At 42.2% G+C, this 27633-nt stretch overlaps 4 protein-coding genes across 11 annotated transcripts; 1 reads left to right on the top strand and 3 right to left on the bottom strand.

Annotated features, from left to right (window-relative positions):
* Positions 1-1429: 1429 nt before the first annotated feature.
* dusp2 (dual specificity phosphatase 2) lies at positions 1430-6623 on the bottom strand. Of its 2 annotated transcripts, XM_030357661.1 has the most exons (5): positions 5783-6623; positions 3832-5644; positions 3440-3561; positions 2638-2917; positions 1430-2242 (listed from the first exon to the last, which is right to left on the bottom strand). In XM_030357661.1, the coding sequence occupies exons 2-5, from the start codon at positions 4223-4225 to the stop codon at positions 2025-2027; spliced, it is 1014 nt and encodes a 337-aa protein (XP_030213521.1). In that variant the 5' UTR covers positions 4226-5644; positions 5783-6623; the 3' UTR covers positions 1430-2024. The 2 variants fall into 2 exon arrangements, with proteins under 2 accessions (XP_030213521.1, XP_030213522.1); XM_030357662.1 differs by lacking the exon at positions 5783-6623 and having other exon boundaries at positions 2698-2917; positions 3832-4729.
* On the bottom strand, positions 4976-11361 carry izumo1 (izumo sperm-oocyte fusion 1). 5 transcript variants are annotated; one of them, XR_003977046.1, is made up of 11 exons: positions 11000-11359; positions 9734-9955; positions 9546-9620; positions 9188-9271; positions 9077-9097; positions 8505-8594; positions 7556-7683; positions 7254-7404; positions 6879-7047; positions 6141-6337; positions 4976-6020 (listed from the first exon to the last, which is right to left on the bottom strand). XR_003977046.1 is itself a non-coding variant. In XM_030357666.1 (10 exons), exons 1-10 carry the CDS (start codon positions 11001-11003, stop codon positions 6277-6279), a joined length of 933 nt encoding a protein of 310 aa, XP_030213526.1. In that variant the 5' UTR covers positions 11004-11361; the 3' UTR covers positions 6235-6276. The 5 variants fall into 5 exon arrangements, 4 of the variants coding, with proteins under 4 accessions (XP_030213526.1, XP_030213524.1, XP_030213523.1 ...); XM_030357666.1 differs by lacking the exon at positions 4976-6020 and having other exon boundaries at positions 6235-6337; positions 8505-8522; positions 11000-11361; XM_030357664.1 differs by lacking the exon at positions 4976-6020 and having other exon boundaries at positions 6235-6337; positions 10689-11359.
* A 70-nt stretch (positions 11362-11431) lies between these two features.
* Positions 11432-19348, top strand: LOC115544974 (myogenesis-regulating glycosidase). 3 transcript variants are annotated; one of them, XM_030357660.1, is made up of 7 exons: positions 11432-11587; positions 14032-14187; positions 14272-14693; positions 15656-16187; positions 16348-17152; positions 17276-17385; positions 17705-19348. In XM_030357660.1, the coding sequence occupies exons 3-7, from the start codon at positions 14416-14418 to the stop codon at positions 18050-18052; spliced, it is 2073 nt and encodes a 690-aa protein (XP_030213520.1). In that variant the 5' UTR covers positions 11432-11587; positions 14032-14187; positions 14272-14415; the 3' UTR covers positions 18053-19348. The 3 variants fall into 3 exon arrangements, with proteins under 3 accessions (XP_030213520.1, XP_030213519.1, XP_030213518.1); XM_030357659.1 differs by having other exon boundaries at positions 14275-14693; positions 17705-18061; XM_030357658.1 differs by lacking the exon at positions 11432-11587 and adding an exon at positions 11931-11979 and having other exon boundaries at positions 17705-18061.
* Positions 19349-21129: 1781 nt separating this feature from the next.
* On the bottom strand, positions 21130-22328 carry LOC115544978 (ly6/PLAUR domain-containing protein 6-like). The gene is made up of 3 exons (XM_030357668.1): positions 22022-22328; positions 21776-21889; positions 21130-21557 (listed from the first exon to the last, which is right to left on the bottom strand). Exons 1-3 carry the CDS (start codon positions 22068-22070, stop codon positions 21403-21405), a joined length of 318 nt encoding a protein of 105 aa, XP_030213528.1. The 5' UTR covers positions 22071-22328; the 3' UTR covers positions 21130-21402.
* Positions 22329-27633: the final 5305 nt, after the last annotated feature.

Genomic DNA, 27633 nt, shown 5'->3' on the forward strand with positions numbered 1-27633 from the left:
TAATTCAAGAGACATTTCGTTTTGGAGAAAATTGGAAAGACAACGCTACATAGCCTAAATGCAAATAAACCATTCATCTGGCTTGTTTTTTCATTTTGCATATTTATTCATATCCTTACCTACTAGGCTCCTTAGGCTATACCAATGGTTCCCTCATGCCTTTGTCAGAATCAAATCGAATATTAACCTTTGAGCAAACTAATTATATCACTTGTATGGAGTGTCACTCTCAGGTGGTAGATGAATAGAGATTTAAATTGTTAGCCGTTTAAATTCCTGAGAAAAATCATTCAGAACATACTGAGTGTTAGTGTGTGCTTGGCGGGAGGGTGTTCGTATTAGATACGGATATTTTTCCATAATAGTGGAATGGATAAATAGATAAATAGGCCTACCTTTATTAATTCCCCGCATTGGCCAGGTAGATAGAAAAAATAGTCACAATTGTGCAAAAATAATGAGAAACAGAATACAAGTAAAACGAATATAGTAATAGACAACGACGAAAAACAAAGAAATCTAGCCTACTTGTGTAATGATTGCAACAATGCACAGTATTAAAGTGTATTCAAAAGTGTCACGTGGGGGGGGGGGGGGGGTCAGTTAGGGAACAAACCTCAGTCTCAGTTTCTGTTGTAAAGGCTAATGGCTCAACTATAATGCTGTTAAGGCATGTTATATCTCAAGTTACAGCCACCCAGAGACATCGATGTAATTGGCAAATCGTGTTGCAGCAGTTAAGCAGCATGGCGTGATCTGGTAGCGCTATCTAGTGAGGAGCCTTACCTCTGCATTACTATTTTTCGTATCACAAAAGCTTTCGCTAGAGGGCACTGTTGGCTCATAGCGGGCTAGCGAGTGAATGTGCGTTTGAATTAAAGGCATTCAAATTACCTAGATTCACCCTTGTCGTTTATTTTTTAGAGAATAAGATCCGTCAAAAGGGTATACTTGGACTCTTTACGCATGTGAATGAAATTGGCCGTTTTCAATTCATTCAAAACTGGTGTCCACATCAGTTCTTCCCTACGATTGCAAGCCTCAACACTAGAAAAAATTCAATTGAAATAGGCCATTCATTTTTGATCATGCTTAATCCAATTTGAGGTAGAAGCTTAAGCTACAAAATGATATTACCAACGGCAATGATGCGTGCGACAGAAGGCAGTGTAGCAATGGCAGTTTGTAGACATGACTTCAATTGTCTTGAGGGGAGGGGATTACAAGTCATACAAAGATCAACTATAGCTGAACATAATCGAGTGACCTCCTGACAGGATATAGGCCTACTTTATTTTAAAGTAGCCATCCTAGCAGACTATGTTTTGGTCACTATTAGGCAGGAGGTATATCCGTTGACAATGATCAGATAAATAGGAAAAGCAATGGATTCACAGTTTGTGCTTCACAAAAGACAAAGAGCCCGATATCTTTCTTTACCCACAGCATGCTTTAATATGACGGGACGTGGCGGCTATACAGCACAAATTTCTGACGAATAAAGTGCAGTCACAAATAGTCACTTGGATTTGAAATAAATTAAAACAATAAATATACTCACAATTAAAAACATGCAATTGCTTGTGGAGTTGTTTAATCGTACATTTGCCCAGAAACTCAGACCATCTTCAGGTGTCCATCATTAAACAAAGACAGCCCTTGTAAGGTACATAAGCCAAACAAAATGACTCATACACAAACAAACTTTTCTGAGTGAGGGAGCGAGCGAGAGAGAGAGAGAACTCAATTTCTATAGATATAACAATTTCCCCTCTGGCTCAGAGTCCCATGACTTCAATGCGGTTCACACTGCAATAGGCCAACATCATCAGCAGTTCTCCGTCATCTAACGGTTGCTACAGGCCTTGAGAAAAGTAGGCCCCCACGTCCACCTACTATGTGGCAACATCCACATAAGCGGCTTTTCCAACTGCGTGAGCCCCTTAGGGAAAACAAAGCAGGCATGGAAATCAACCATTTCTGTACAACCCAACAGGACACACACACCCCGCCCCCCCATCGCCTCAGCCACGACAGAGGACGTCGGTCTCAAACTGCAGCAGCTGGCCCATGAAGGCCAGGTTGGGGGAGATGACGCGCCGCCGCTGCTGCACAAAGTCGTAGGCCTCCTGCAGGCGCACTTGGCGGGCGTGCATGAGGTAGGCCAGACAGATGGTGGCGGAGCGGGAGATTCCCGCCTGGCAATGCACCAGCACACGGCCTCCCTGCTCCTTCACAGAGTCTAGAGGGGGGGGGGGGGGGGGGGGCACAGAGAGGATTGTTGTTATTATGATGAGGAGGGAAATGGATTGGTTGGATTATTGAATGACGCATTAAAGTGCCGAGCTGGGTTTGCAGCGATTAATCGGTCCGAGACTAAACTTGTTCGCCATGATTTATTTCACTTAAGTCGTTAAGCAGTCAATTCAAGGGTTATTTCTTTGGAGCCGTGTGTAATTAATTAGCAGGTAGAGGGCAAGGCATCTTACTGGAGCTTTAAAAGATTCACATTATTAATCCCAGAGAGGGAAATTCAGCAGCATTTATTCACCGTGTTGACGGCTACATTCTAACCTGTGGGCAACACCACAGTAAATCAATCCTCTAGATCTCCCTGGATTAGTAAAAGGTCCTCACATGCTTCGGAAAGCAGGTAGGCCCCACTGCCAGAGGGGGGGGCAGAGCCCAGCTGCTCACCTATGAAGGCGATGGCCTGTGAGAAGCAGGCCCGGATGTCTGTGAGCAGGCTGTCCTCCACGTTGAGCCGCAGGTACCGCAGCTCCCCCTCGTACAGGCTGGGGCAGGTGGACGACACGTTCAGCACGGCCGTGATGCCCGCCGCCACCAGCGCCTCCCTGCGAGACGAGTGCAGGGCGCTGCCCAAGAACAGGAAGGGCAGCAGCTCCACCGGACCCTCCTGCATAGAACACAAAGGCAGAGGAGTCAACCAAACACCGTCGAAGAGCTAACCACAAACACAACGCTTTAGTTTTGATTGTTTAAAGGCCGATTCCAGTCACATATGCCTGGGAACGTGTGTGATCATGCAAAGTCTCATGGCTTGATTCCCTCTATGCCAAGTTCGACATGCATCTTTATGTTATTCTATTGTAGGCCTACACAACTCTATTATTTATAGATTTCCTGCTACACTAAAATCCCCCGCTAGGCAGAAACCTTCATGTTAACTGCTACGCATACATATACATACATACATACATACATACATACACATACATACATACATACATACATATATACACACACACACACACACACACACACACACACACACACACACACACACACACACACACACACACACACACACACACACACACACACACACACACACACACACACACACACAGCAGACTGGGTAAATGCCAGCTCAACAATTGAAAGACATTTCCCTCTTGTATGGTATGCTATGACTAACCTGATCATACGAGGGAGTCTTCCGCTCTGGCGCCGTGGGTTCTGAATCCGCTGCGGGGGGCCCGCTTCCAGGGGAGGTGGAACACAGCTCGGGATAAGCCTCAACGAAAGTCGCAAATCCACCTTACAAAAAAAAAAATTTCAGAAAATAAAGTTACAGGCCAGACAATCTCATGCCTCAAATTGTTTAGAAATGAAAATGATCGCGTATAAAAAAAGTCAAGAAAAACAATACAGAATATAAATAAGTAGTGCATCATAAAAACATTTGGGTTTAGGTTTCTTCTCCTTAACTTAAAATAACTTAATGCCTCAATACCTGGGCCTTCACCTATACAGTCCCAGCCAGGTATTCAAAGAGAAATGTTGGATGGAAAAAAACATTGTGCTTACCTTTTAGGAAACATATCTGCACAGAGCTTCTCGGGACCTCTGCTCTTAGTGCACTCAGCAACATGTTGGCTAGGCTTTCGTGCTTCAGTTGTGCCATGAGGTGGCTGTTGTCATCTACCACCACTACCGGCGAGAATTCCCCGCGGCGTAACTTTCCGACAAGCGTCTTGTCCGCTATCAACCACTCCAGGCAGACAACGGAGCTCTTGGACCGCCGGCGCAGCAGCGAGTTCCAGTGGACATTACTGGACTGTCGTATGTGCGCTTTGGAGAAGGCAAGGAACGGTCTGCAGTCAAGCACCATGCAGCCCTCAGAAGAAAACTGCTCCGAACTTCTGAGAATTGGAAGCAGTTCGTTGCCTGTTATTTCCCACGGCTCATTGTTTGAAATCATGACGGAAATATAGAATAAACCTGCAAAATATAAAGCAAGCTATATTGGCCTATTTTGAGAAAATTGGAAAATAAACCAAAATAAAACGGTCCTTAAAAGTCAGTCAACTGTTTGATTGACTCTTTCAAACACTGATCAAAGAAAATAAGGCCCACTCTAACCTAAAGTGTACTTTTCTTTATTTGTCTGAGTTTCTTGTCAGCTTGAATAAACCTAGCCTAAAATGAGCGTTTCGCTTCTTTCATTGATAACAGCTGGGTAATGGGCGGGTATTCGACGACTGGAAAACCGCGGAGACACCCACTTTTTCCACTGACGCAAACGTCACAAGCGGAAACACCATATTTGGGCAGCTCGGTACACCTATTAAGGGCATTGACATAAATCACATTTTCCCTAGGCCCATGTGGTTCTCTTGGATTATCCTGTAACTGTGTTCTGTATTTAATTACTTTCTTTCACTATGATTGAACACCCTTAGTTTGTATATCTGGGGACGTGATTGGTAAAGGGAAAGTCTAAGTTGTAAGTTAAACACCATCCTATTACATAAGAGTAACAACTTCTTGGAACAATGTGACTTAACACTTAGAAGGCCTACTTTTGCTAATTGTGCAACATGTATCAAATATCCAACTGCTAAAAGGAACAATTATTCTTCTGTTTTCAGTTTCAGCACATAGAAACGTCACAGGAAATGTGTGTTTGTATGTGTGTTTGTATGTGTGTTTGTGTGTGTGTATACGTGCTTGCGTGTGTGTGCGTGTGTGTTGACTATCTTATCGAGTGAAAGAGGTATTCATCTCTTTGTTTTTCTCTATTGACCTAGAACTTTGCAGACAAACATTTAACATAATGATAGTCAACTTGTTGGTGACGTTTCCTTGCCAGGACTCTTGTTTGCATATTGCTATGACAAGTGATGTATAACAAGCAGGTGTTTTTTCTTCTGTTTACCAAAAAGGAAATGGAAGCGTTACACCCTGCTATCACCACAACAATCCTTACACAACCACTCTCCTGTTCTTCATCCCTTCAATGAATCATGTCCCTTTCACCCTGGCACATTGCCTACGTTCAGCCCGCTAGCCTCAAAAAACGAAATGTTAAAATTTTTGGAAAACTATATTCAAACACATGTATCATTTTGAGTTTTTTGGGTTAAAAAGTGATTGTCTTTATTATCAAAATTGGACTACGTGACAGAAATGCTTCACCTATTACAAACAAAAACGCTATTTTGGATCTGAATTTGCACTGCTTATCTACAACTATTCCAAAACAACACAACTAAACAAAGGAACCCAGAAGTAAATTCCTTTGGAAGTAATGAGCAAAATATGACTTGACTTGAGGTGAGAAGGTTGCACTTAACCAGCTATGAAACGAGGACGAAGATATTCATCCAGAACATTCAATCTAGAGAGAATGAATGTGAAAGATATATAAATTAAATGTGGTAGTGTTCATGTCAAAAAACATGAATTCATCCCCAGAAACAAATATCCAGACTAAACAACAATGGCAACAAACCAACAGGGATGGATTCATACTCACCGGCTCTGCTCTCACAGGGATTATTTGGGATTAAGCGGGCTGCTGGGGCAATTAATCCTAGAAAAAAAACATTAAACCTGGAGATTTATCCATCCAGATCTTCTTATCCAGGCCCACGTGGCCCTGGTCCTCTTGTCTCCAATCAGGAGGTCCCCGTGGCTCCTCAGGTTAACTGCGTCAGTAATTATGTGTTGGTGATGTCAGCCCTCCCTCAGAGAACCTGCTCTCGGGTCCACGTCTAGAATATGTGCCGACAAAATATATCTGTAACAGACGCTTCAACATGATCGAATGAAACTGTACTTTTATATTTCCCATAACCAACTGCCCACACTTGAGGAATAAAACAAACCCCTACCTGCTACTTGATATCATTTGGATAATAGCATCTGCTAAAGGACTGAATCGTAAATATCCCATGATAGGATTAAAGCCTTGACTGCAGAGAATGATAAGCGTTGAGTTGGATTTTTATTTCGGGAGCTGAAACTTTGTTAATAAACTGACACCATTCTCCTTGCTCTTAGCTCCTTCATCTTCCTCTTCATTGTCAGTCTGTGGACAAAGTTCACAATGTTTATTTTTGCACGGAAGTAAATAAAAACTGATAACCGAAGCCATGTATATAGTAGTGAACAATAATTAGTAAACAATTTGTTGGGTTTTTCCAGTTTTGAGGCAATGAACAATGACATATACCTGGCCTTGAATAAGTATATCAGAAATCAGAATACTAAAAGTCTGAACTAGTCTTGCTTTCTGACCCTTCTGTTTCACATCTCTCCCTCTATCTTATCACTTTCTCTCTCTACCCACCACCATTCTCTCTCTCTCTCCCTCTCCCTCTCCCTCTCTCTCTCTCTCTCTCTCTCTCTCTCTCTCTCTCTCTCTCTCTCTCTCTCTCTCTCTCTCTCTCTCCCCCCCTCTCTCTCTCTCTCTCTCTCTCTCTCTCTCTCTCTCTCTCTCTCTCTCTCTCTCTCTCTCTCTCTCTCTCTCTCTCTCTCTCTCTCTCTCTCTCTCTCTCTCTCTCTCTCTCTCTCTCTCTCTCTCTCCCTCTCTCTCCCTCTCTCTCTAACCCTGTAGTTTGGTCTCTTACCCAAGGGCCACTGTGAGGCCTATGCTGGCTACCAGGCTGAGGGCGGTCACCGTGGCAATGATAGACAGCAACTGGTATCTGGTAAGTGGAAGAGTCGAGGAGGTGTATCTTGGAGGCAGGGTGGGCAACGTTATTAGCTGTATGGGAGTTTGGGTGGGCAGAGCTGTGACTTCAAAGAGAAAAAAAAAATATATATATCAGAACCAATATACATTCCATATCATGAATCAACAACAATCTGTCCTCAATCTGGATTAGGGATCGTCTCCACAAGATACAGACAGCCAGAGAACATAGATACAGGAACCCTTTTAAAGTGGTGTGACCTAGGGATGCTTTGAACCTGCAACACATTCCCCCCACGCTGTACTTTACCAGTGAGGAAGAAGGTGACTGTGGAGAAGACCGTGGCCTTGCGGTCCTGCAGTGAACAGCGGTACGTCCCTTGTTCTTTCGCGTGCAGCTGATTCAGCACCACCGACGGCTCCTCGGTGACCACCAGGGTTTGGAAATCGCTCTCTTCCAGCTGACACAGGAGATTTCGCAGAGGGACTCAGTGATCCATGAAACTTACCCCAGCGGCTTAACGGTGAAAGAGTCCTTTGAGCATTGTTATATTTGAGCAAAAACCAAACCAAATCTTTCTTTCCGGAGGTGTGAGCGAAATGGGTTCTCACCTGTGTGGATCCAGGGGGGCCGGGGGCCCAGGTAAAGTGGTACTCTGGTGTTCCCTGAATCAGGCTGTGCCAGGGCAGGAAACAGTTCAACACAGCCTGGTCCCCTTCTTCAGCCTCCAAATGGTGCTCTAAAACAAAGATGATAGCCTGTATGTAGTTATATAATATATATAAATGTGAATTATGGATGCAAATAATGATAAATTATACACACTTAAACACATCACCATTAACATTTCTCTCTCATCAAACAAACACAATAAATACGAATAAATACATAAGCATAAATACATATATATATTTTTGTTTGTTTATAAACATATATGTATACATATATATCTTGCATACATACATACATACATATATACATATACATACATATATATCTATATATTCACACACATACACACACACACACACACACACAGACACACGCACATGCACACACACACACACACACACACACACACACACACACACACACACACACACACACACACACACACACACACACACACACACACAAACCCCCCCCCCCCACACACACACACACACACACACACACACACAAGATTTGCATTTTGAAATGTAGTACCATTGGCTTGTGGTTTTTCTATGCCCGAGGGGGAGCCACAGGGAGAATGAGGGAGGAGTGCGGAAGGATGAGAGGGAGACCGACTGGGGGGGGAGGGGATAGGGGAGGGGGGGGGGGAGCAACTCATTCATGGAACCAAGGATAAGTTTAATCATCTCTGTTAACCTTGCACATGGACAGGCACAACAGTGTCTCATATGAGCAAACACATTGACAGACTCGTGACCGGATGTGAGTGTGTGTGTGTGTGTGTGTGTGTACACTGCAGAGTGCTACAGTCATATCACAAAGACATACAACCTCCCCGCCTACCCCAACTAACCAAGGCAGAGCAACAAGACACACATGACCTACCGCCACAGTCCAGCTGGTCTGGGGGAGAAGGACAATTGTATAACTTGTATTTGCAGGAGGAGCAGTCTATCACTCTTTGATACAGCTGCCCTGTAAAGCATGATGCCACACAGACACACAAACATGAACTCATGCACACACAGTCACGCACACACACAAACATTAATCGACACAAACACTCAGACACACACACAAACACACGCATGAACGCCCGCACATACAGACACACACACACACAAACATTAATAGACAGAAACACTCAAACATACGCAAGCATGAAACCATAGACACACACACAAACACACGCATGAACGCCCACATCCACACCCACACCCACTCATACACACGCACACACGCACACACACACACACACACACACACACACACAGACACACACACACACACACACACACACACACACACACACACACACACACACACACACACACACACATCAACACAAACACTCAGACACACAGAAAAACACACACAGTAAACATGTGCTGCCTTTAGCTTTATTTGAACAGGGGATGGTAATGTTATGGAAGATGGAGAACTGAAATAGAACTTACCACACTTGTTAGGGCACAGTCCTAGATGGGAGATAAACACATCATCTCAAGTCAATTTTATACAGCTCTTCTTGTCCTTTCTACTGTCAGCGACCTCACCCAACAAATTACCTTCACGGATGAAAATAACCAAGTGCTTCTCTAAGATTTTCCGGCCCTTCTCCATGATTTGAATGGCGTCAATTGTCCCTGAACCTTGAAATTGCGGAGAGAATCATAATCGTAACTGTATAATTTATTTATAGATAAACTTATGACAAGAACAGCACTAAAAGAAGAACAGCAAAACATAGTTCAAAGTGAAAGATGGAATATACTTTAATTTATTGATAAAGACAAAAAAGGATATGGGACACTTGTACACACATTGCCCTCAGGTTTGGATCCCCCCACCCCCTCGCTCACAAGGTGTATAATCCTCCTTTAATGAGCTAATCCAATGTGAACACAAGCTGTCTCCTGATCTTACCTGGTTGCAGGGTCTTCTTGATGCGATTGAATTCACTGTGGTACTCAGTGCTTACTCTGTAAAAAGTGGTGGGATCTAGGGGCAATAGATTAGACTTTGAGCAGCACGGCAACATATTAGTATAAAGTATTATTCCTCTGAGTACACCTAACATCAAAACAATTGTCTAACGTCATGTCTGTTCTCACCACTGACACCACGGTGTGCCTGGCTAGTCTGCCTGTAGGTGACATAGGCGTGGTCCCTGATCATCGTGAGGGCAATCTGCTTCTCCACGCTGGCAGCCGACAGGAGGAAGTCCTCGTGCAGGAGTCGGGTCTTGCGGTCACACTGCAGACAGGCCCTCCCAGCAGGCATGCGACACAGGGCCAACAGGCTAACCACCAAGAGCTGTGGCCTCATGAATGTCTCTGGAGGGAGGAAAGTTCATATTTTGCATTTAAATTTAGATGTATTGCATTTAGCAGACGTTTTTCTCAAAAACGACTTTTATTTTAAAGTTAAAATGTTGCATTATCCTGCGAACCAATTCGTTTTACAAGGACCATCAGGTGTTTTTAAGTGAATTGTTAACCCTTTACAATAAGGTTGCATTAATTAACGAATAATTAACGTTTGTTTATGCGGTAATAAGCATTATTATATTTCATTAGCACAGGGGGAAGGTTTAGGGTTTGTGGGTTAGGGTTAACCTTAATCCTTACCCTTATTAAATAATATACAAATGAATGCCTACGTTAACATGAACACATTAGTTAACATGACCACCATTAGTAAGCAATTACTAGACAATAAGTTAACTTTTAATTAACTTAGCTAATGCTTATAACAGCATTGAATTATGTAAATTAATGGTTTGTTAATGGTTAATTAATGTACCATTATTGTAAAGTGTTACCTCTGTTTTAAAGCCTCCTTCTTATAAAACAAAGAATAATTTTGGAGGACAACACTAACTATTTTGAATAAGAAAATGTATATTGACACAGTAATTCATAATTATTTCGAAAGACTGCAGATACCCCCAGAAGGGACTGGTAACAGTCAGGCAGACTGATAGCAAGTAGCTCGTCTCTGCCACCTAGCGGGAGATCATACGTATCGTGTTTACAACTACATAAAATAAACAATAAAAAAACTTACTTTTTGCCAAGATTCAATGTTCCGTAAAAAAAAAAGTGACCAAATTGACGCAAAGATTTGTTTGCTAAGATTAGTTTAAACGTAAACAAGGAAACGAACTACAACGTCTTTTGCTATTTGATTTCAAGGGTAACGTTTCCTTGACACAAATGTTCAAAAAAGAAGTCCAATGAGAACGAAACAATAGTCATGCATTTCAGTAAGTGTGGCAAAAGATTGAAAATCAGGTTAAAATGTAGGTTAAAATCAGACCGTACGAAAGGTTGGCGTGAACGGCCGTTAAACTACATTTCCAATAGTTCCACACATACGCATACTTATGTTGTGTTCCTGATTCCTCGAACCCCCGACTTCCGAGTCGAAATCCAAGATCTCCCAGCTCTCTTGTGGCAGTTCTCGAAGGCACGCCCCCTTTTTGTCTTCATCTTTCGAAAATCTGATAGTAGACCGAGAGCAGTGATGACGCTCTCAAAAAAATGGCTGCGCCCCTGAAGAGATTTTTATTTTTTGTATTTGTACCACGTAGGTCATTTGAATGACGATTTTAAATTCTCTTAAAAACTTGATTGCATTGCTAATTTATTCCGGTCACCAATTTATACATTGCATGGTCTTGCTGTGCGTGCAATACAATGTAAAGTTGTGGCTTTTTTTTCGGGCTGGTTTGCTAAAGAGGCTAATGTAGCTAACAATAAACAACGACTGCAACTCGGGAGGCTGGCGTCCGAGGATTCAGGAACACACCATTAGCTGTGTTCCTGAATCCTTGGCTGACAAAGGGGCAGGCCAATCCCATGGAAGTGTTTAGTGTAGGCGGGATCAAGGACAATTTATTTTAGATGCGCACTGTCTTATGCGCAGAACTTTGTTGTCCTCTTGAATCTCACGAAAACAGCAAGGTGAGTTTGGTTTCTCTTTTTGACATAGCGCCTTGTCATGCTTGTTAGTGAATATTTATTTCAAACGAGTTAGTCAACTATTAGTGAGTATAAATGTGGATGATAGGACTTTGTTCTCGGTAACAATGTGTACCAGCTAGTGACTGATTACACTGTACTGTAGCCGATGCAGCTGTTCGACAGAACTACCACAAACAGGTTTTGTCACTCACTACATTTTATGTGTTGACATTTTTATTTTACAGTCTACTAAATGTACAATATGCGCATCATGCGTCGTCTAACCGATCAATGGACTGTAACTATCTATTTTAATCAAAGTTTCAAGTAGCGGGACAACGTTGTTTGGACCTCACGACGCTGCTGGCAGTGATTTTGAATAACGTTAATCGGTAAGGAAACGCGACACTGAGATGACAAAGAATCACTGGTCTTCCTCCCACGAGTCCCACCACGACCGATCTGTACACCTGCAATGGTCACAGTGGACTCAAAGCTGCTGCATTGCTGTAACGTTATGCTACCATTCGTAGGGTTACCTTAACGACACTGTTTATTTGCAAAAGGTCTTAATGCAAATGTTAGTTGCCATTGCGATATACACGTGGGATTTTTAAACCCAGCAGAAGGTTGGGTTAATGATATACCACATCTAGGTATATCATCTGTATCAGCGGTAAATACTTGTCATTGGCGTGTGGAGGACAGTCGGCCATGAAAGGGTATATTGGTATGTTGATATAAATTATTGCTATGACATCATTTGTGTTATATTGGTAGGGATAATTGTCATGTACAGACATACCTTAAAGTTGGGCGCAAATCAAATACAATATTTGGTTTGTAAAAGCAATACTTTCCCCCCTTTTTATATTTATATTGTTTATGGTAATCCCACTCAAACAGAAGTAACATGGTTAGATGTTTGTTTGTTGAAAACAAACAAAAATAATAAAAATAATTAATAAAGTAAAATTTGTGCATGTTTCTAAGAAATGTGTATAACTGTGATAAAGTTGCAGACATCCGAGGGAATAACTGAATGGTGTGATGTTGGCACAACAGCCCTGACCTCAATGAACGATGATGAGTATTCAAAATTTAATTGAAGCAGTGATTATTGATAATAAAGAAGAAGAAAAAAAGAGGTGCTACATTGCATAATGTCTCAGACACCCAAATGCTCCCACTGCGGCTATAAGCTAGCCTGAATACAGATGTGCAACTTACCGCAGAGCCTGTACTTTATCTTTCAACCGGTGCACTTATCGAACGGGTGACAGTTGAAAAATATTGTTTACTTTTCAAGAGCGCCCTGGTGGTTTTATGGAAACTGACTCACTGCATGTAAAGCACTGTACTTAGAGTGAGATGGTGTGCGCACCCGTTTATTTGGTGGAAGTCGGTTCACCTGATGACTGATAATTAAGGATATTGGCGATTACTGCTCATCACTATCTTATACTTTAGAGGCACCTACTCAGCTCAAAGTCTGGAAATTATGACCAACGTTTTGATGTGGGTCTATATCTTATAATATAGAGGCACTTACTGAACTCAAAGGACGGAAATTATGACAGGGCTATTGACTAGGGCTGGGTATTGCCAGGTACCTCACAATTCAATTTGATTCTTTTGGTCTTCATTCGATTCGATTTCGATTCAATATTGATCCAATTGCTTCGATATCGATTCAATAATGCATGCCGATGACAAAAATAGTAATATTATTTAGAATGAACCCTTTCATAATGAATTAACCATTTCATTGTGCTTTAACTAGCAAAAAGGGAATACACCATTGTATAGTATTGTTCCTGAGCTATACTTGCAGCATAAAAGTAATAATCATAACATGGACAAATGTAAAAGAGCATTTACATTTAGGCATACTCGCTTCCAGATTACAATGACTGAGTATGCTTTTTCTTTTTTTGGAAATAATCGATTCAAAAAATAAATCGGAATCGAGAACTAATAAATTGCAGTGCTTTGATGAATCGACATTTTTACCTAGCCCTACTTTTGACATTGGTCTATATCAGGTATTATAAAACAGTTTTAAAAACCCTACACTGGTCAGTATTTATTTTTTGAAATTTACAACATTCACACACACACTAAAACACAAGCAATATACTTTGTATATATTTTTCCATGACCCACATGTCTTCTCATTGAAGGACATGGCAATAAGTTATTGATAACTGTTGTATGTGCTGTGTTATTTTATGTATATTTTTTGTTAAAAACAGTAGTCTGTCCTACTACTATAGATGTGAATCCATGGATTAGGTCTACGTACCCACAGGGGACGGTATTCTATCTTCTATACATATTTAGTGTGCTTGATGAGGGATGTCCTGTTTCTGTCTCTTTCACTTTTCTTCCTGCTATCTGTTAGTTTAACCCAACCCTTGTTCCTGTCTGGGGTTCCCTTGTAGATGGCGACCCGGGACGCCGGCCCTGCGTGCCCCCTCCGATCCGGACGCTCGCCTACTCCCTCCTAGTCTCCTCCTTGGCCTGTCTACTTTGCACTTCTATGACCGCAGAAACCTCTAGGAATAGATCAACTAAACAAATAAAGAAGAGCAATGGAGGTTAGGAAACTCAACTCACAATAGGGTAGATGAAACTAAACAACGTATCTCAGCCTCACTTGTGTTCTTGTTCTTTTGTTCCAGAAGAGCAGAATCCAAAGATCTCCAGATAGACCTCTACTGTCTCAGTCAAAATTATAACAACTGCTACCCTCTTCCACCAAACAACCAAACCCCTTTCAAAGCATCCGCCCCTAACGCCTAAGTGCGCAAGAGAGAGCCACAAGGATGTACCAGATAGTACCAGGGGGTCAGGGGGACCAGAACACCAGTGAAAGGATCACCGGCTCCCCACTGAAGAAGAAGCTTGGTCGGGATGGCCGGCCCCTGGTGGTGGCTGGTGTGCTCGGCTGTGTGTTGGTGCTGGCTGCCATCGTCTCGTGGTGCTACTACACCGCATCGCTCCGTCAAGCCCAGCTGTTGAAGACCGAGCTGCTGAACCTCAACAAGGACGGCTTCGCCATCCGTAACCAGGCTGGGTCGATCATCTTCAGCATGGCCTTTAAGTGAGTGCAGTGCCGGAGCCTGACACGGAGGCTTTTTTATAGAATGATTATAATTATTTTGGGCTCCCACGTGACTTTCATGCCACTCTCACTTCCAGTAAACCAAAGTAGAATATGAGACTCAATATAAAATATATCTAAAAGGTATCCAACAGAAGGCAGGAATTGCATGGATTAGAGAGTGTGATGGTGGCATCCCCTCAAGTGATGCCTCTCACTGCTCAGGGATGTCATGGGCGAAGAGTTTGACTGATCAAGGTTTGTGGCTATAGATGCCACACATCCTACAGAAAATTAGAATGACTCACACAGAAAGGACTTTCAGTTTGTGCACAATGTGTATGCTAATCATATTTACTAATTACTACTGGCTACAGAAACACTAAATACTTCTCACGCTAATCAAGTAGAATATGTGCAATGTCGCTATCCAATAACAGTCCTTTAGCTTCTTTCAGTGCTCTCTATCCGCATATTCAATATCAGTATACAATATCAAAAAATAATAATTTATCCTTCAAACTGTATCCTGGACGAAGAACACAATTATTTGCTTTTACTTGAACACTGGTAGCTGTCGCCTTTTTGTTTTTGAAAGAATGTACACCAAAAAAGGGTCAGGACTTCAGGCAAAGCCGACCCAACATTTTGGTGTGGCAGTCTCACAGCTCGCTCTGTGATGCTTTCAGGATATTATTAGGCAGCTTGATGCTAGACAAGGATATGATGACCCCCTAAGGGAAGAAGGGTTTTTGCACGTGGTCACATGCATGGAGTGTTCCGAACACTGTCACTCTATATACAATACATCTTCCATTTACTTCATAACATCAAGAACATTAGGGGACTGTATGGGAATAAATAAATATAAACATTACCCTGCTGAACTTGTTCACATTGAATGCATTGTTCCGTTAAGCATTGCAATAATAACAGACTTTGTTCTCTGAACCTCCCTTTAGATCTGGCACTCTCGACTTGGACTCCTGCTCCAAGCAGGGCAGCGTTCTGAGCTGTTCTCGTTCCGATTCTGGCAATCTCAATTTCTTTGTCCAGACTGTCGGGTTCAAGGACACGGTGATGTGTTACCGCGTTCGCTGGGAGGAGCTAGAACACGAGCGCTCGGTGGAACACGCCATGGCCTACAACGACTCCCACTGGTACGGAGGGGCAGAGTCGGCGACACAACATTGGCCTATCAGCATCCAGGGTGAGGAGGAGCCACTCCCCTTCATCACCAGTGACATCTACAATAATCGGAATGCCTTTGGGGGAATCCTGGAACGCTATTGGCTCTCATCAAACGCAACCGCTATAAAGATAAACGATTCGGTTCCGTTTCACTTGGGCTGGTCGGAGAAGGACAGGACCCTCCGGTTCCAAGCCCGTTACGAGGACTCTCCTTACAGACCGCCCAAAGGACAACGGGCCCTGCCTGAACTCAGCTACAGAGTTTGCGTCGGCTCTGATGTCACGTCTATTCACAAATATATGGTGCGTTCATCACAGGCGGACAGCGGGCATCATTTTTAAGTACTTTTTAAATTCAAGCTTATTAAATCTATCGTCTTACTTTCATTCATTGTATACTTGCTTACTTTACAGGTTTTTGTATTTGTTTTTTTATTGTTCACCTTTCCAATTATCTGTTTAGGTGCGGCGGTATTTCCCCAAGCCCATCCAGGTGCCGGCCTCGGACGTGTTCCAGCACCCCGTGTGGTCGACCTGGGCCCTCTACAAGACGGCCGTCACCCAGGAGAAGCTGCTGCAGTACGCCTCCAACATCACCCGGCACGGCTTCACCTGCTCCCACCTGGAGCTGGACGACCGCTACACCGCCGACTACGGGGAGTTCGACTTCGACCCGCAGAAGTTCCCCAACGCCAGCGGCATGTTCGAGCGGCTGGCGGCCAGCGGCTTCCAGGTGTCGCTGTGGACCCACCCCTTTGTCAACTACGACTCCATCAACTTCGCCGTGGGCGTGGAACGGGGCTACTTCGTTCGGGAGCCCAGCGGCGAGCTGCCGGCGCTGGTGAAGTGGTGGAACGGCATCGGCGGGATCCTGGACTTCACCAACCCGGACGCCCGCGACTGGTACGCCGCCCAGCTGCACACGCTCAAGAGCCGCTACGGGGTGACCTCCTTCAAGTTTGACGCCGGGGAGACCAGCTACCTGCCGCGCCAGTTCAGCACCCTGGGGCCGCTGACGGACCCCTCGGTCTTCACCCGCCGCTACACGGAGATGGCGCTGCCCTTCCACCAGCGGGCGGAGCTGCGGGTGGGCTACCAGAGTCAGAACATCTCCTGCTTCTTCAGGATCATCGACCGGGACTCGGTGTGGGGGTACGAGCTGGGCCTCAAGTCCATCATCCCCACCGTGTTGACCATCGGTATCCTGGGCTACCAGTTTGTCTTGCCTGACATGATAGGAGGCAACGCCTACCCTAACCGCACCACAGGTGTGTAGTGCGGCTGAAACAAAGTTGACCTGTGTGTGGGTGTGGGTGTGGGGGTGGGTGTGGGTGGGTGTTTTAACATGCATACACATTTTTATAATAAAATGTATTTGGTTGTGATGACAGGTGATGGACATGGTCTGCCAGACAGGGAGCTATATATCCGGTGGCTAGAGCTGTCTGCTTTCATGCCCGCCATGCAGTTCTCCATTCCCCCCTGGGCCTATGATGATGAGGTGAGGAGAAACCATTGAAAGTGTTTTTTTTTCTAAATGCATTTCTGGCTAGTGGAGAAGTAATTTCAGATGTACTAGTGTACTGCAATGGTACATGTCTGGAACAACTTAAATGTATTCATGGCTACACACAACATTTGGCAGGCCAGATAAGGTTTAGCATTAATTCTCACAGGAATTTGATTGTGTTTGTGTTGTCTGTGTATATGATTCCTCCAACATTTTCTGTTGCCCGTTGTCCCAACAATGTCCTTGTCAAGAATGACCGTGTGTTGTACTGTGCGTTTAATAAATAAAACACTCACTTTGTCAAAAACAGGTAGTAGAGATTGCACGAAAGTTCACGGAATTCCACAAGAACCTCGTGGCACCGAGGGTTCTGGAGCTGGCCGGCGAGGTTCTGAACACGGGCGACCCAATCATACGGCCCCTGTGGTGGATCGCCAACGACGACGAGGCTGCCTACAAGATTGACTCCCAGTTCCTGATAGGAGACGACCTGATGGTGGCGCCAGTGTTGGAGCCAGGCAAGCAGGAAAGGGACATTTACCTGCCGGCTGGAAGGTGGAAGAGCCGCAAGGGGGAATACTTTGATAAAGGACCCATGTATCTCACTGATTACCCAGTGGACCTGGATGAGATTGCCTACTTCACATGGGTACATTAAAGGCACGGTTAGACAAGAGGGAACACACAAGCACACATATACGCAATACTGAACAGACAGGAAGGGGGAAGGATAGTTGAAACGTTAAAAAAGGCGAAACAACAGTTTATAACCTTGTAATGACTCACTCCATTGCTGCTCTCAACCTGCTCCCGCCCACAAACTGCTTCCCCGGTGGTGATTGCAATGCTCTGCCCAAAGTTCTGGTCGGATTCAGTGATTTAATCTTCCAGCCATCATCATGTGCCTTCCACAGCCTTCAATAACACTTTACTGAGATTGTACCATGTTGACCACTGTCTGCCTGCTTAGCAGCCAACCAAGTCCTGCCCTCCCCTTCAGCCTTTAGGGAAGTATGGCTGGGGTTGACCTAAGCTGCGTTTTCTTGTTGGGTTTATGTATAATTTCATATGGTTGATTTAATGCTGCATTGCTTCATATTTTACCAATTTGTTTTTATTAATCAGCTGCTTTGCAAAGGCACGGGAGAAATCAAAACAGTGTTGTATGAAATAGACGAGTTACGATGTTAAAAGATCGACAGAAATTTGGGGGCTTTCTATTAGGAGAATATATTTTTGCTTTACTTCCAACTTCCATCCAAGAGCGAAACGGGGCAAGAGCTCAATATAACATATCTGAATTGGTTAATAAATAATGTTTGCATATCGCAAACTTGATATCTGTCTGAAGAGGTTAATTTATTTTAATAAATCATTCACTCTGTATTCATTATTATTATCAGGCTTTCTATTTGGTGTTTACAAAATCTGCTTTGAATCATGCTTATGTTTAAATAAATGCTCAGAGGAAATGTAAAAGACGACAATGTATTGTTATCCATCCTTAATAGGAGTAAGTAAGTATGTATGCCTTGTACATCAAGGATGGGTGTGTTTGAAAGCTGACTTGAAAGCTATACTGAATATCACACTTCTGTAATTTATGAGATTAGTTTCATTTTGGATGTCAATTTCTTTTTTATTCCAAACCGTATTAGATTTATGAAATGGAATGTTGTTTCATGTGCACATTGCTTGGCTTTATGTATTTGTAATCAAACAATGTAACTATATGTTTAACTTTTGCCAAAGCTAGCTATGTGGGCTTGGAAAATGGCTTGTTTGACTTTGATTTTCAGTTCCTCATCCATATTTTATAGGCGTTTGTTTAACAAATTAAATAATGACTTGTTTTGCCTCGTATATAAATAAGGGGATTTCAGGATTTTCCTCCACCATGAATGTACTAACCTCCATGTGCCATAGAATAAATATATTGCCTGGGTTGAACCCAGCCTTTATCTTTTTTTGTTTCTCAGAGCGCAAACCTGCATGGTCGCTCATACATACAAAACTCACTTTTTTGGGGGGGTGATCCAACCACTATTCAATTGCCTTGTCAAACAGGAACGGAATCACATTTGCTAGGGTAATTAATCTGAATTGTGCTATACGTATATAACTCATTGTTTATCAATTGGTAGGCCTATCTATTTATCAACCCTAAAAATTGAACTCACAATTTCCTCAAACGTTTATTTTTAAATGGATTAATTTGTGAGGCCGATCAGGTAAGCATATCAAGCATTCTATACAGTATGCTAGTTACATATGTGTCAGTAGTATGAAAAGTTTCGGAGAAAAAGATGGAACAGAAAAAAGCAAGACAAAAAAATTAACCAAATAGCAAAACAGTTCATGTACAGAACAAGCTCATGAATTTGATACTATTGATATATAATGGATATAATATGGACACATAAGACAATCAATATTCGGTATTTGTTATGGATTTATTGTACAAATTCCCTGAAAAGATGCACGTTCCAGGATGAATTGAGATGCTCCCGTAAGGGCTGAGATGGCAGAGGACAGCTGATTTGGAACGGAACAACAGCTGTTCGCTTTCACGGGGAAAAACTAAAGAACTTCAACCTACTTAGGCCTACTAATTAACGTTCAAAAGCTATTACTTCAACAAAATATGCAGAAACTGTCAAAATCGGTTCCAGGGAGTATATAAGGATTATTAATGTTGTTTTTGATGGTGTTTTTTTCTGGAACGAGTATTCGAATATTCGCTCGTAAAAACCAACGAGTAGTCGAAGCCTGAAAAATGGCATTCGGGCCAGCCCTAATGGTAATTAAACATTTAAACAGAGAGAGACTGAGAGCTGTTGAGGAAGAGCTTTGTGTGTGTCTTCCTACCATTCCTGCCAGGATTTCCATTTTGTGTTCATCGAAACAGGCCCAGGTTTCACACTAAGTGAGTATAAATAAATTTAGAAACTATATTATTAACTATATGTGTTGGAGCTATGAAGTTCTTAGATTTAATTGTAAAACATGTATTTAGTTTGTTTGCTTAATATAAAATAACATGACTTTTGTTTATTTTCTCGTTTGTATTATAAATTAGTTAATTTGAGTTTGTTTATGCTTTTGTTTTGAAGTTATTACTAATTTTACTATAGCCTATTTATAGAGGTGGCGGACATAGTAAGACAGGCACTGAGAAGGGTCATGGTTTTTTACCAGCTGTACGAGAGAGACAAAGGAGTGAGGCTGCTGGTTCACACTGTTGCACATTTGTTTTGTTTGCTTGGAAGATCGGAAAATAAACCTGCAGAAATCTAAATTCACGACTGGACAGTTGACTCTTTCCCCTGCACTGCGTAAGATTCGTCCCCCCTGGTGCCACAGTGGCTATTTTGATTACGTTGCTTTGTTTGATTTCTTAATTTTCAAGTTATTGTTTTATTGAGGACAAATCTCCACTACAATATGCATTATATGTACTGTGTTAGAGTGTCATTTTTGTGTGCCCAAGGATTTTGAAAATGTAAAAAGTGTGCCTCTGCTCAAAAAAGGTTGAAAATCACTGGCTTACACTAATGATTCAATGCAGTTTGATATTTGTTTGAAATAACGAACCTCATCATCACTCCAATGACTCGATGAGGTAGAATTGGATGTCATGACACAGCTTCTTGGCACATATTGCCCACGGTAGTTTTTGAACAAGCGAGCACTATTAGTTTGAATGCAATATACAATTGTACCACTAGATGGGAGTAATTTTTACACAGTGTCCCTTTAAAAAAACAACTAAATTGGAACAATTAACACGTTATTAGGAAGTTGTTGAGGAATTGCAGTAAAGAATATTCTTAGGCACTTCGTAGAAATTCCTCTTCAGAAATGTAGAAACATCCTTACTATACCGACAGTGTTATGTTCCTCTTTCTTATGACAAATGTAATTATTGTACGTCGCTTTGGATAAAGCGTCTGCTAAATGCCCTAAATGTAATCTAAACGCAAACTCCATGAACAGGATTTCAGGAGATCAGAGGAAATACAGTGCAGCAGTAGACAACAGCAGGAGAATGAAGCTTGATCCGGTGGCATTCCCAAGGTTACACAAATCGCCTTCGCAGCAAGCTCCGACTGGTCCCAGGGCACACGCAACACTCGGTAGACATCCCTTAGTCAAGCCTCCCCCTGCAAAACATTAAGCATATATTAAGCATTATTCTTATTTTTTTTAATATTCTAATTTTTTATTCCAACAAAGCTTGGCCATTTCAATATCCGTTTGGTAATACACTAGTGTTACAACTTATAATCTTAAGAACAAAAATCAGATACAGTGTGTATTATAAATACTTAGAGGGACGTCTCAGACATTTTTTTTTTTCCAAAGCAAAAGGAAAAGTTACCATGGCCAGTCAGATCCAGGCTGTAACAGCGATCCATGCTGGGACATTCTTCGGTCTTAAGGCAGGAAAGGGGGTCTTCGGTGAGGACACACGAGTAGCATTTTATTCCCCCAGCTACACAGAAACACATTGTCAACGCATCCCCGTAGAGGCAGGGTGAAAGCTCCCCCCCCCCCACTGAACGGATTAAACCAATAACATAAAAGTGAGGTGTTCAAAAAAGGTGTTCAAAAAAGGTGTTCTTACCGGTTGATATTGTCAAAGAAAGAACGAAGAGAATGCAAACGTAGCCCATCGTGGAAGCAGGAGATAACTGATAGCGCTAGTGGAAGACTTTTAACCAAGGTGTGGTAAACGCCCTGTATATATTCCTTTGAAAACGAAACTTAAAAAAAGGGATGGGTCTACTTGATACTACAAAGAAAGAAGTCCCTATGCACAGCCTTTTGATTTTCAGGTGCTGGTGATGTGCAGTCAACAATAGTAGGCTTTATCAAGTCAAAGAAGGATAAGTATGAAAAAATGTCCCAACGTTTTAGACAAAGAGGGTATGATGAAACACTTATTGACCACTTATCCTACACCTACGATAGTATAGTGACTTTTGTCACTATACTCCACTGCATCAAAGCAGGTCAAACAAATAAGTCAATAAGCATTGGACACTTTTAGAATTTGACCCCAGTCTAAATCATTTATCGTCACTGAAACGTCGCTTATGTTTTAAAAGAGGAAAGACCATTGGGGCCTGCGGCTGCCCCTAATTCCGACTCCTCTTTGTTCCGACGTCTCAATGGTCCGAAATATTTCCCATTAGATCGACATGCCACTATATGCCGACGGTTCAATGTTACGAAAACGGAACCCGTTGTTCCGAAGGGCCGTTTGTTCGATAAGTCAAACAAGAGGCGCATTAGGCCGACGGTTAGCATATCAAACTGTTTATTGCCTGCCTCTTGGTGATTATTCCTTACTTATACCTCTCTCTCTCTCTCTCTCTCTCTCTCTCTCTCTCTCTCTCTCTCTCTCTCTCTCTCTCTCTCTCTCTCTCTCTCTCTCTCTCTCTCTCTCTCTCTTTTGTCACTTTGCTCTCCAATATTTATCGTGAACGTGATATGTAAGCCTATAGGTTGTACTTTGGTACTTAGTGTGTCCAATTGGTTTAAGCTTAAGGTATACATAATATGGTATACTAATAATATATGGAGTTACTGGGTCACATGACATTGATGCCATTGAAAGCAATACAAATATTTATTTTTCAAATATTTAAGTATGAATTACATTAGCAATCAAATATGTGTGATACATTAACAATTTAGTAAAACATTTAAATCATAATTTCCACTAATACAAGCAATTCAGCACGAACGTGCATATATATTTTTCAGTTCACATAACATCTTTCCAACATGATTGTACTAACCTCCATGTGACATAGAATAAATATATTGCCTGGGTTGAACCAAGCCTTTCGCCTGTTTTGTTTCTAGGTCTGACATACAAAAACTATAACATACACAGACACAGAAACATCCTCACTGTAGGCCTACCAACAGCGTTATATTGTTTTTTCTTTTTCGTCCGACAAATGTAATAAATGTAAGTGGTTCTGGATAAAAGCATCTGCTTAAGGCCCTAAATGTAATCTAGATGCAAACATAGTCTCCAGATAATGAACAGAATGTCATTATCTGGAGATTCATTATTGAATTGGCCCCAGGTTAGTGCATGCAGACCCACTGATCAGAGGAAATACAGTGCAGCGGTAGACAACAGCAGAAGGATGAAGCTTGATCCAATGCTATTGCTGGAATTTGCAAAGTTACACAAATCGCCTTTGCAGCAACCGCTCCCTGGCAGGAGACACAGAGGACTGAATTGACATCCCTTGATCAAGGTATCCCCTGCAAAACAAGATAGAATTATTCATATTTTTTATACTGGCCATTTCAGTATCCGTATGGTAATATAGTAATGTTACAACTTATGATCTTAAGAACACAAATCAGGTGTATTATAAATACTTCTAGGGTCGCCTCAGAAAAAAATGTTTAAAGAAAAAAGAAAAGTTACCAAGGCCAGTGGTGGTGAAACAGCGATCCATGGATGAGGGACATTCAACGAGTTTCAAGCAGGAGAGGACGTTTCCAGAGACACACTCGAAGCATCTTAATCCCCCAACTACACAGAAACACATTGTCACTACATCCCCGTAGAGGCAGGGGTGAAAGCTCCCCTCCCCCCACAGAACGGATTAAACCAACAACATAAAAGTGAGTTTGTTTTGCCAAGGACATAAAACAGGTGTTCTTACCGGTTGATATTGTCAAAGAAAGAACGAAGAGAATGCAAACGTAGCCCATCGTGGAAGCAGGAGATAAATGATAGCGCTAGTGGAAGACTTTTAACCAAGGTGTGGTAAACGCCCTGCATATATTCCTTTGAATACGAAACTTAAAAAAAGGGATGGGTCTACTTGATACTACAAAGAAAGAAGTCCCTATGCACAGCCTTTTATTTTCAGGTGCTGGTGATGTGCAGTCAACAATAGTAGGCTTTATCAAGTCAAAGAAGGATAAGTATGAAAAAATGTCCCAACGTTTTAGACAAAGAGGGTATGATGAAACACTTATTGACCACTTATCCTACACCTACGATAGTATAGTGACTTTTGTGTCTGAATACTCCACTGCATCAAAGTCAAACAAATAAGTCAATAAGCATTGGACACTTTTAGAATTTGACCCCAGTCTAAATCATTTATCGTCACTGAAACGTCGCTTATGTTTTAAAAGAGGAAAGACCATTGGGGAGCAAGGTACGTTTTATTACTCTGTTTTCTGGGAATAATTGACGCAAGCAGAAACCAGAAAACAAGCCGTTTTTTTCGTTTTTTCGTTTTGACAAGAAAACGAAAATCAAGATTTCAGTTCGTTTATTCGTTTCTACGTTTGGTCAAAAAAACGAAAATCAATATTTCAGTTCGCTTATTCGTTTTTTGGTTCTTACTGAGCGAAACGAATTTACCACTCAATATCTGGTTTCCGCCGGTGGGCGGGTCCTCTTATTGGCTAGCGTGCTTCATTGACCTGTGCTCTTCATAATAAAAGTTCTTCCGTTTGATAATGTCGACAACAATATTACTTTATCATAGACACTAGCAGACACAGAGGACCACACCACCCACAGTCAAGACTGACACGGCTTCAAATAACAATAATAGTGTTCATAATCATTTGACAATGAGAACTTATGAAGTTATGATGACTTCAGTGCAGTTGATGTTTATCCACAGTTAATACATGCAGAATAGACCTGAGGGCTTTACTACGACATCATTGTCCGGCTCTGAACTATGCGCTCTGTACGCGTTCACATCAAAGGAGCTGAGATCGCGGGCTGCTGATTTCCTCACAGCCTGAGAGCTATGAGGAATCCAAGTGATTACAACACATTTCTGACAGCTGCACATTGCGCAGGGCTCTCCGTGAGACGCACGCAATTCAACCCATGCACACGCTCACACGCCACACAACTTGCGCCGCTATTTGACAGGGTAGGAATCAAATGCGTCCGGGTGAAATTTCAAAATCGTCCGGGATTTTAATAAAGCCTCAATACATGTTCACATTTAATTTGCGTTGCGTTCCTCTGGGTCTGTCACAAACTAGTTGGGCTACGCCTATGAAGGTATTATTGTAGCAAAAGTCTTTAGCACCTGTAACTGCAGAATTTGAATGCGTACACTAAAGTCACAGTAAATTTGAAGTCGTATATATTTATTTTGCATGTGTACTCTAAAGTCACAAATGTGTAACAGTACATTTGTAGTCGTAAAAAAAAATACATATATTTTTTATACCATTGTAAACACAAAATAGGGTCTACGAGTACGCTAATCTGTGTTACAGGTGCACAAATCCTTTTGCTACAATTATTGCAGCGCAGTTGGTGCAAAACACATTCGCACACCCGTGTTTCATAATCTGAGAACATGCCCAAAAGGTGTGTATTCGTAAACCCAAATTTGAACAAATGCATCAGAAGTTGCACATCTGTGAACGCTATGTTAATTCAGCATTTTAATGAGCGAGCACAAAACCATTTTACAACTGCTCGAATCTGCTCCTGCAAGTCTCAGCTGTGGGTTTTTTTGCAGGTTGTTTTGCAACACGCCTAGGTGGTAAATGTGTAGCAAAAGTATTCGTATCCGTAGATGACAGAGCGTCCGTGAGCGGGACAAAATAGTCCCGCCCATAATTTCCTAATCCAATGAAAATCGCCGGCAGGGATGCATTTCTCAAATTACACTGGGACCCACCGCGTGCCAGCCATGGAGCTATAAAGATCGCAGCATACTCAGCGCGGGATACGTTTCTTTCTGGAGAAGTGAACGGAGATGGGTATCCTACATTATGTTAAATGAAATGACTTAGTTGAAGTGAATTCCCCCCAAAGTATTTCATTAACATGCCGCAAATGTCCTTGAATGTATTTTAATGGTCGCCATAACATAAATTCAGAAATGTTAATGCAATACTTTGGGGAGAATTCACTTGAACTAAGTCATTTAATTTTACATAATGTAGGATACCAACCTCCGTTCAGTAGGACGCCCTCTTCACTTCTCCAGAAAGAAACGTACCCGCGCTGAGAATGCTGCAATCTTTATAGCTCCATGGCTGGCACGCGATGGGTCCCAGTCAGGGACGGCCAGGGGTGGACTGGTCATCTGGCATACCGGGCATCGTCCCAGTGGGCCGTTGACCCAATGTGGGCCGGTCCGGTCCGCTATGTTTTTTTTTTTTCTCTCTCTCTAAATTCCCTCCAATTTGGCCAGCCAATGGGCAACAGAGGGCTAGCAGTGTGTGGCCAGCATCGACACATATTATTGGTCTATGTTTGTCATTGTCAATCAATCATGGGCTGACAGGCTCAGAGAGCCCTGACAGTGCTGTCAATCACAACACAAATCAGGGTGGGCTGGACCGCATGGCGGTCGTGGGAGTCGGGACGGAGCTGAAAATGGATAAGCGTAAGAAACGCCCGGATGGCGCTGAAAAACTGCGACTCTCTGGAGGTGGAAGTTGCTAAATGTTCAAAATGTACACACCTATTTGGAGCCGGGGTCAACACCCCAGCTGGTGCTGCTGCGCTGGGAGACGAGCGAGTGGAGGCAAATATGTTAAGTAACGTTAGCCTGGGGCTAGCTAGGCTACATTTTGAGAAATGTCCAAAACAAAACGTTTTTACATTGAATGTGATTCAATTCAGTTGAATTCAAAGTGTTTATTGTCATATGCACGAAAGAGATGTTCTCTGTTGTACAATGAAATTAGGTGATGTGATGTGAACTAATTAACTGCATACTTGTGACAAAATATTAGCCCAGAGTTGAAGGGCTGTGACTGTTGGAAGTTGTGGTTGATTTTGTTTAAATATGCCGAATTGTGATATTATGGGTTATTGTTCAGATGATTTAGCATTGCTAACAGCTTCTAACGTCAGCAGTCTCTTGTTGCCATAGCATCAGTAAACATTGACATGGACTAATGAGCTGTAAATGGAGACGCAGAATCATGCTGTATTGTAAATACAGATGAGATACTTTGAATTTTAGCACAAAATACACGTAAACCAATAGGAAATAATTCGTTTAATTTGCAATATTTGCCATTGAATTTATTGTAATCTTTCAATTCATTTATTGTTTACTGAGGTGATGACTATTTAATGTGGTGAGAGGAATGCAATCTGTATATGTTTAAAGGTTTATGTGAAGAAACATACTATATGTGTGATAAAATGACAATTGGTAATTCATAAATGTCTCTTTATATTCTCTGCTACCATCA

The sequence above is a fragment of the Gadus morhua genome, chromosome 6 (assembly GCF_902167405.1).
Source record: "Gadus morhua chromosome 6, gadMor3.0, whole genome shotgun sequence".
Classification (NCBI taxonomy): domain Eukaryota; kingdom Metazoa; phylum Chordata; class Actinopteri; order Gadiformes; family Gadidae; genus Gadus; species Gadus morhua.

What these genes read in the sequence shown, in the direction of transcription:
- dusp2 (XM_030357661.1), bottom strand. Translation starts at nt 4,225, where the DNA reads ATGATTTCAAACAATGAGCCGTGGGAAATAACAGGCAACGAACTGCTT. An exon ending in GCAGATATGTTTCCTAAAAG is followed by an intron (nt 3,562 to 3,831) that starts GTAAGCACAATG and finishes TTTTTTTGTAAG; the next exon opens with GTGGATTTGCGACTTTCGTT. An exon ending in CTACCTGCTTTCCGAAGCAT is followed by an intron (nt 2,243 to 2,637) that starts GTGAGGACCTTT and finishes CCCCCCCTCTAG; the next exon opens with ACTCTGTGAAGGAGCAGGGA.
- izumo1 (XM_030357664.1), bottom strand. Translation starts at nt 9,947, where the DNA reads ATGAGGCCACAGCTCTTGGTGGTTAGCCTGTTGGCCCTGTGTCGCATG. An exon ending in GGCACACCGTGGTGTCAGTG is followed by an intron (nt 9,621 to 9,733) that starts GTGAGAACAGAC and finishes TATTGCCCCTAG; the next exon opens with ATCCCACCACTTTTTACAGA. An exon ending in GGCCTCACAGTGGCCCTTGG is followed by an intron (nt 6,338 to 6,878) that starts GTAAGAGACCAA and finishes CTTTGTCCACAG; the next exon opens with ACTGACAATGAAGAGGAAGA.
- LOC115544974 (XM_030357660.1), top strand. Translation starts at nt 14,416, where the DNA reads ATGTACCAGATAGTACCAGGGGGTCAGGGGGACCAGAACACCAGTGAA. An exon ending in CGTCTATTCACAAATATATG is followed by an intron (nt 16,188 to 16,347) that starts GTGCGTTCATCA and finishes TTATCTGTTTAG; the next exon opens with GTGCGGCGGTATTTCCCCAA. An exon ending in CTACCCTAACCGCACCACAG is followed by an intron (nt 17,153 to 17,275) that starts GTGTGTAGTGCG and finishes TTGTGATGACAG; the next exon opens with GTGATGGACATGGTCTGCCA.
- LOC115544978 (XM_030357668.1), bottom strand. Translation starts at nt 22,070, where the DNA reads ATGGGCTACGTTTGCATTCTCTTCGTTCTTTCTTTGACAATATCAACC. An exon ending in TTCTTTGACAATATCAACCG is followed by an intron (nt 21,890 to 22,021) that starts GTAAGAACACCT and finishes GTTTCTGTGTAG; the next exon opens with CTGGGGGAATAAAATGCTAC. An exon ending in CCTGGATCTGACTGGCCATG is followed by an intron (nt 21,558 to 21,775) that starts GTAACTTTTCCT and finishes AATGTTTTGCAG; the next exon opens with GGGGAGGCTTGACTAAGGGA.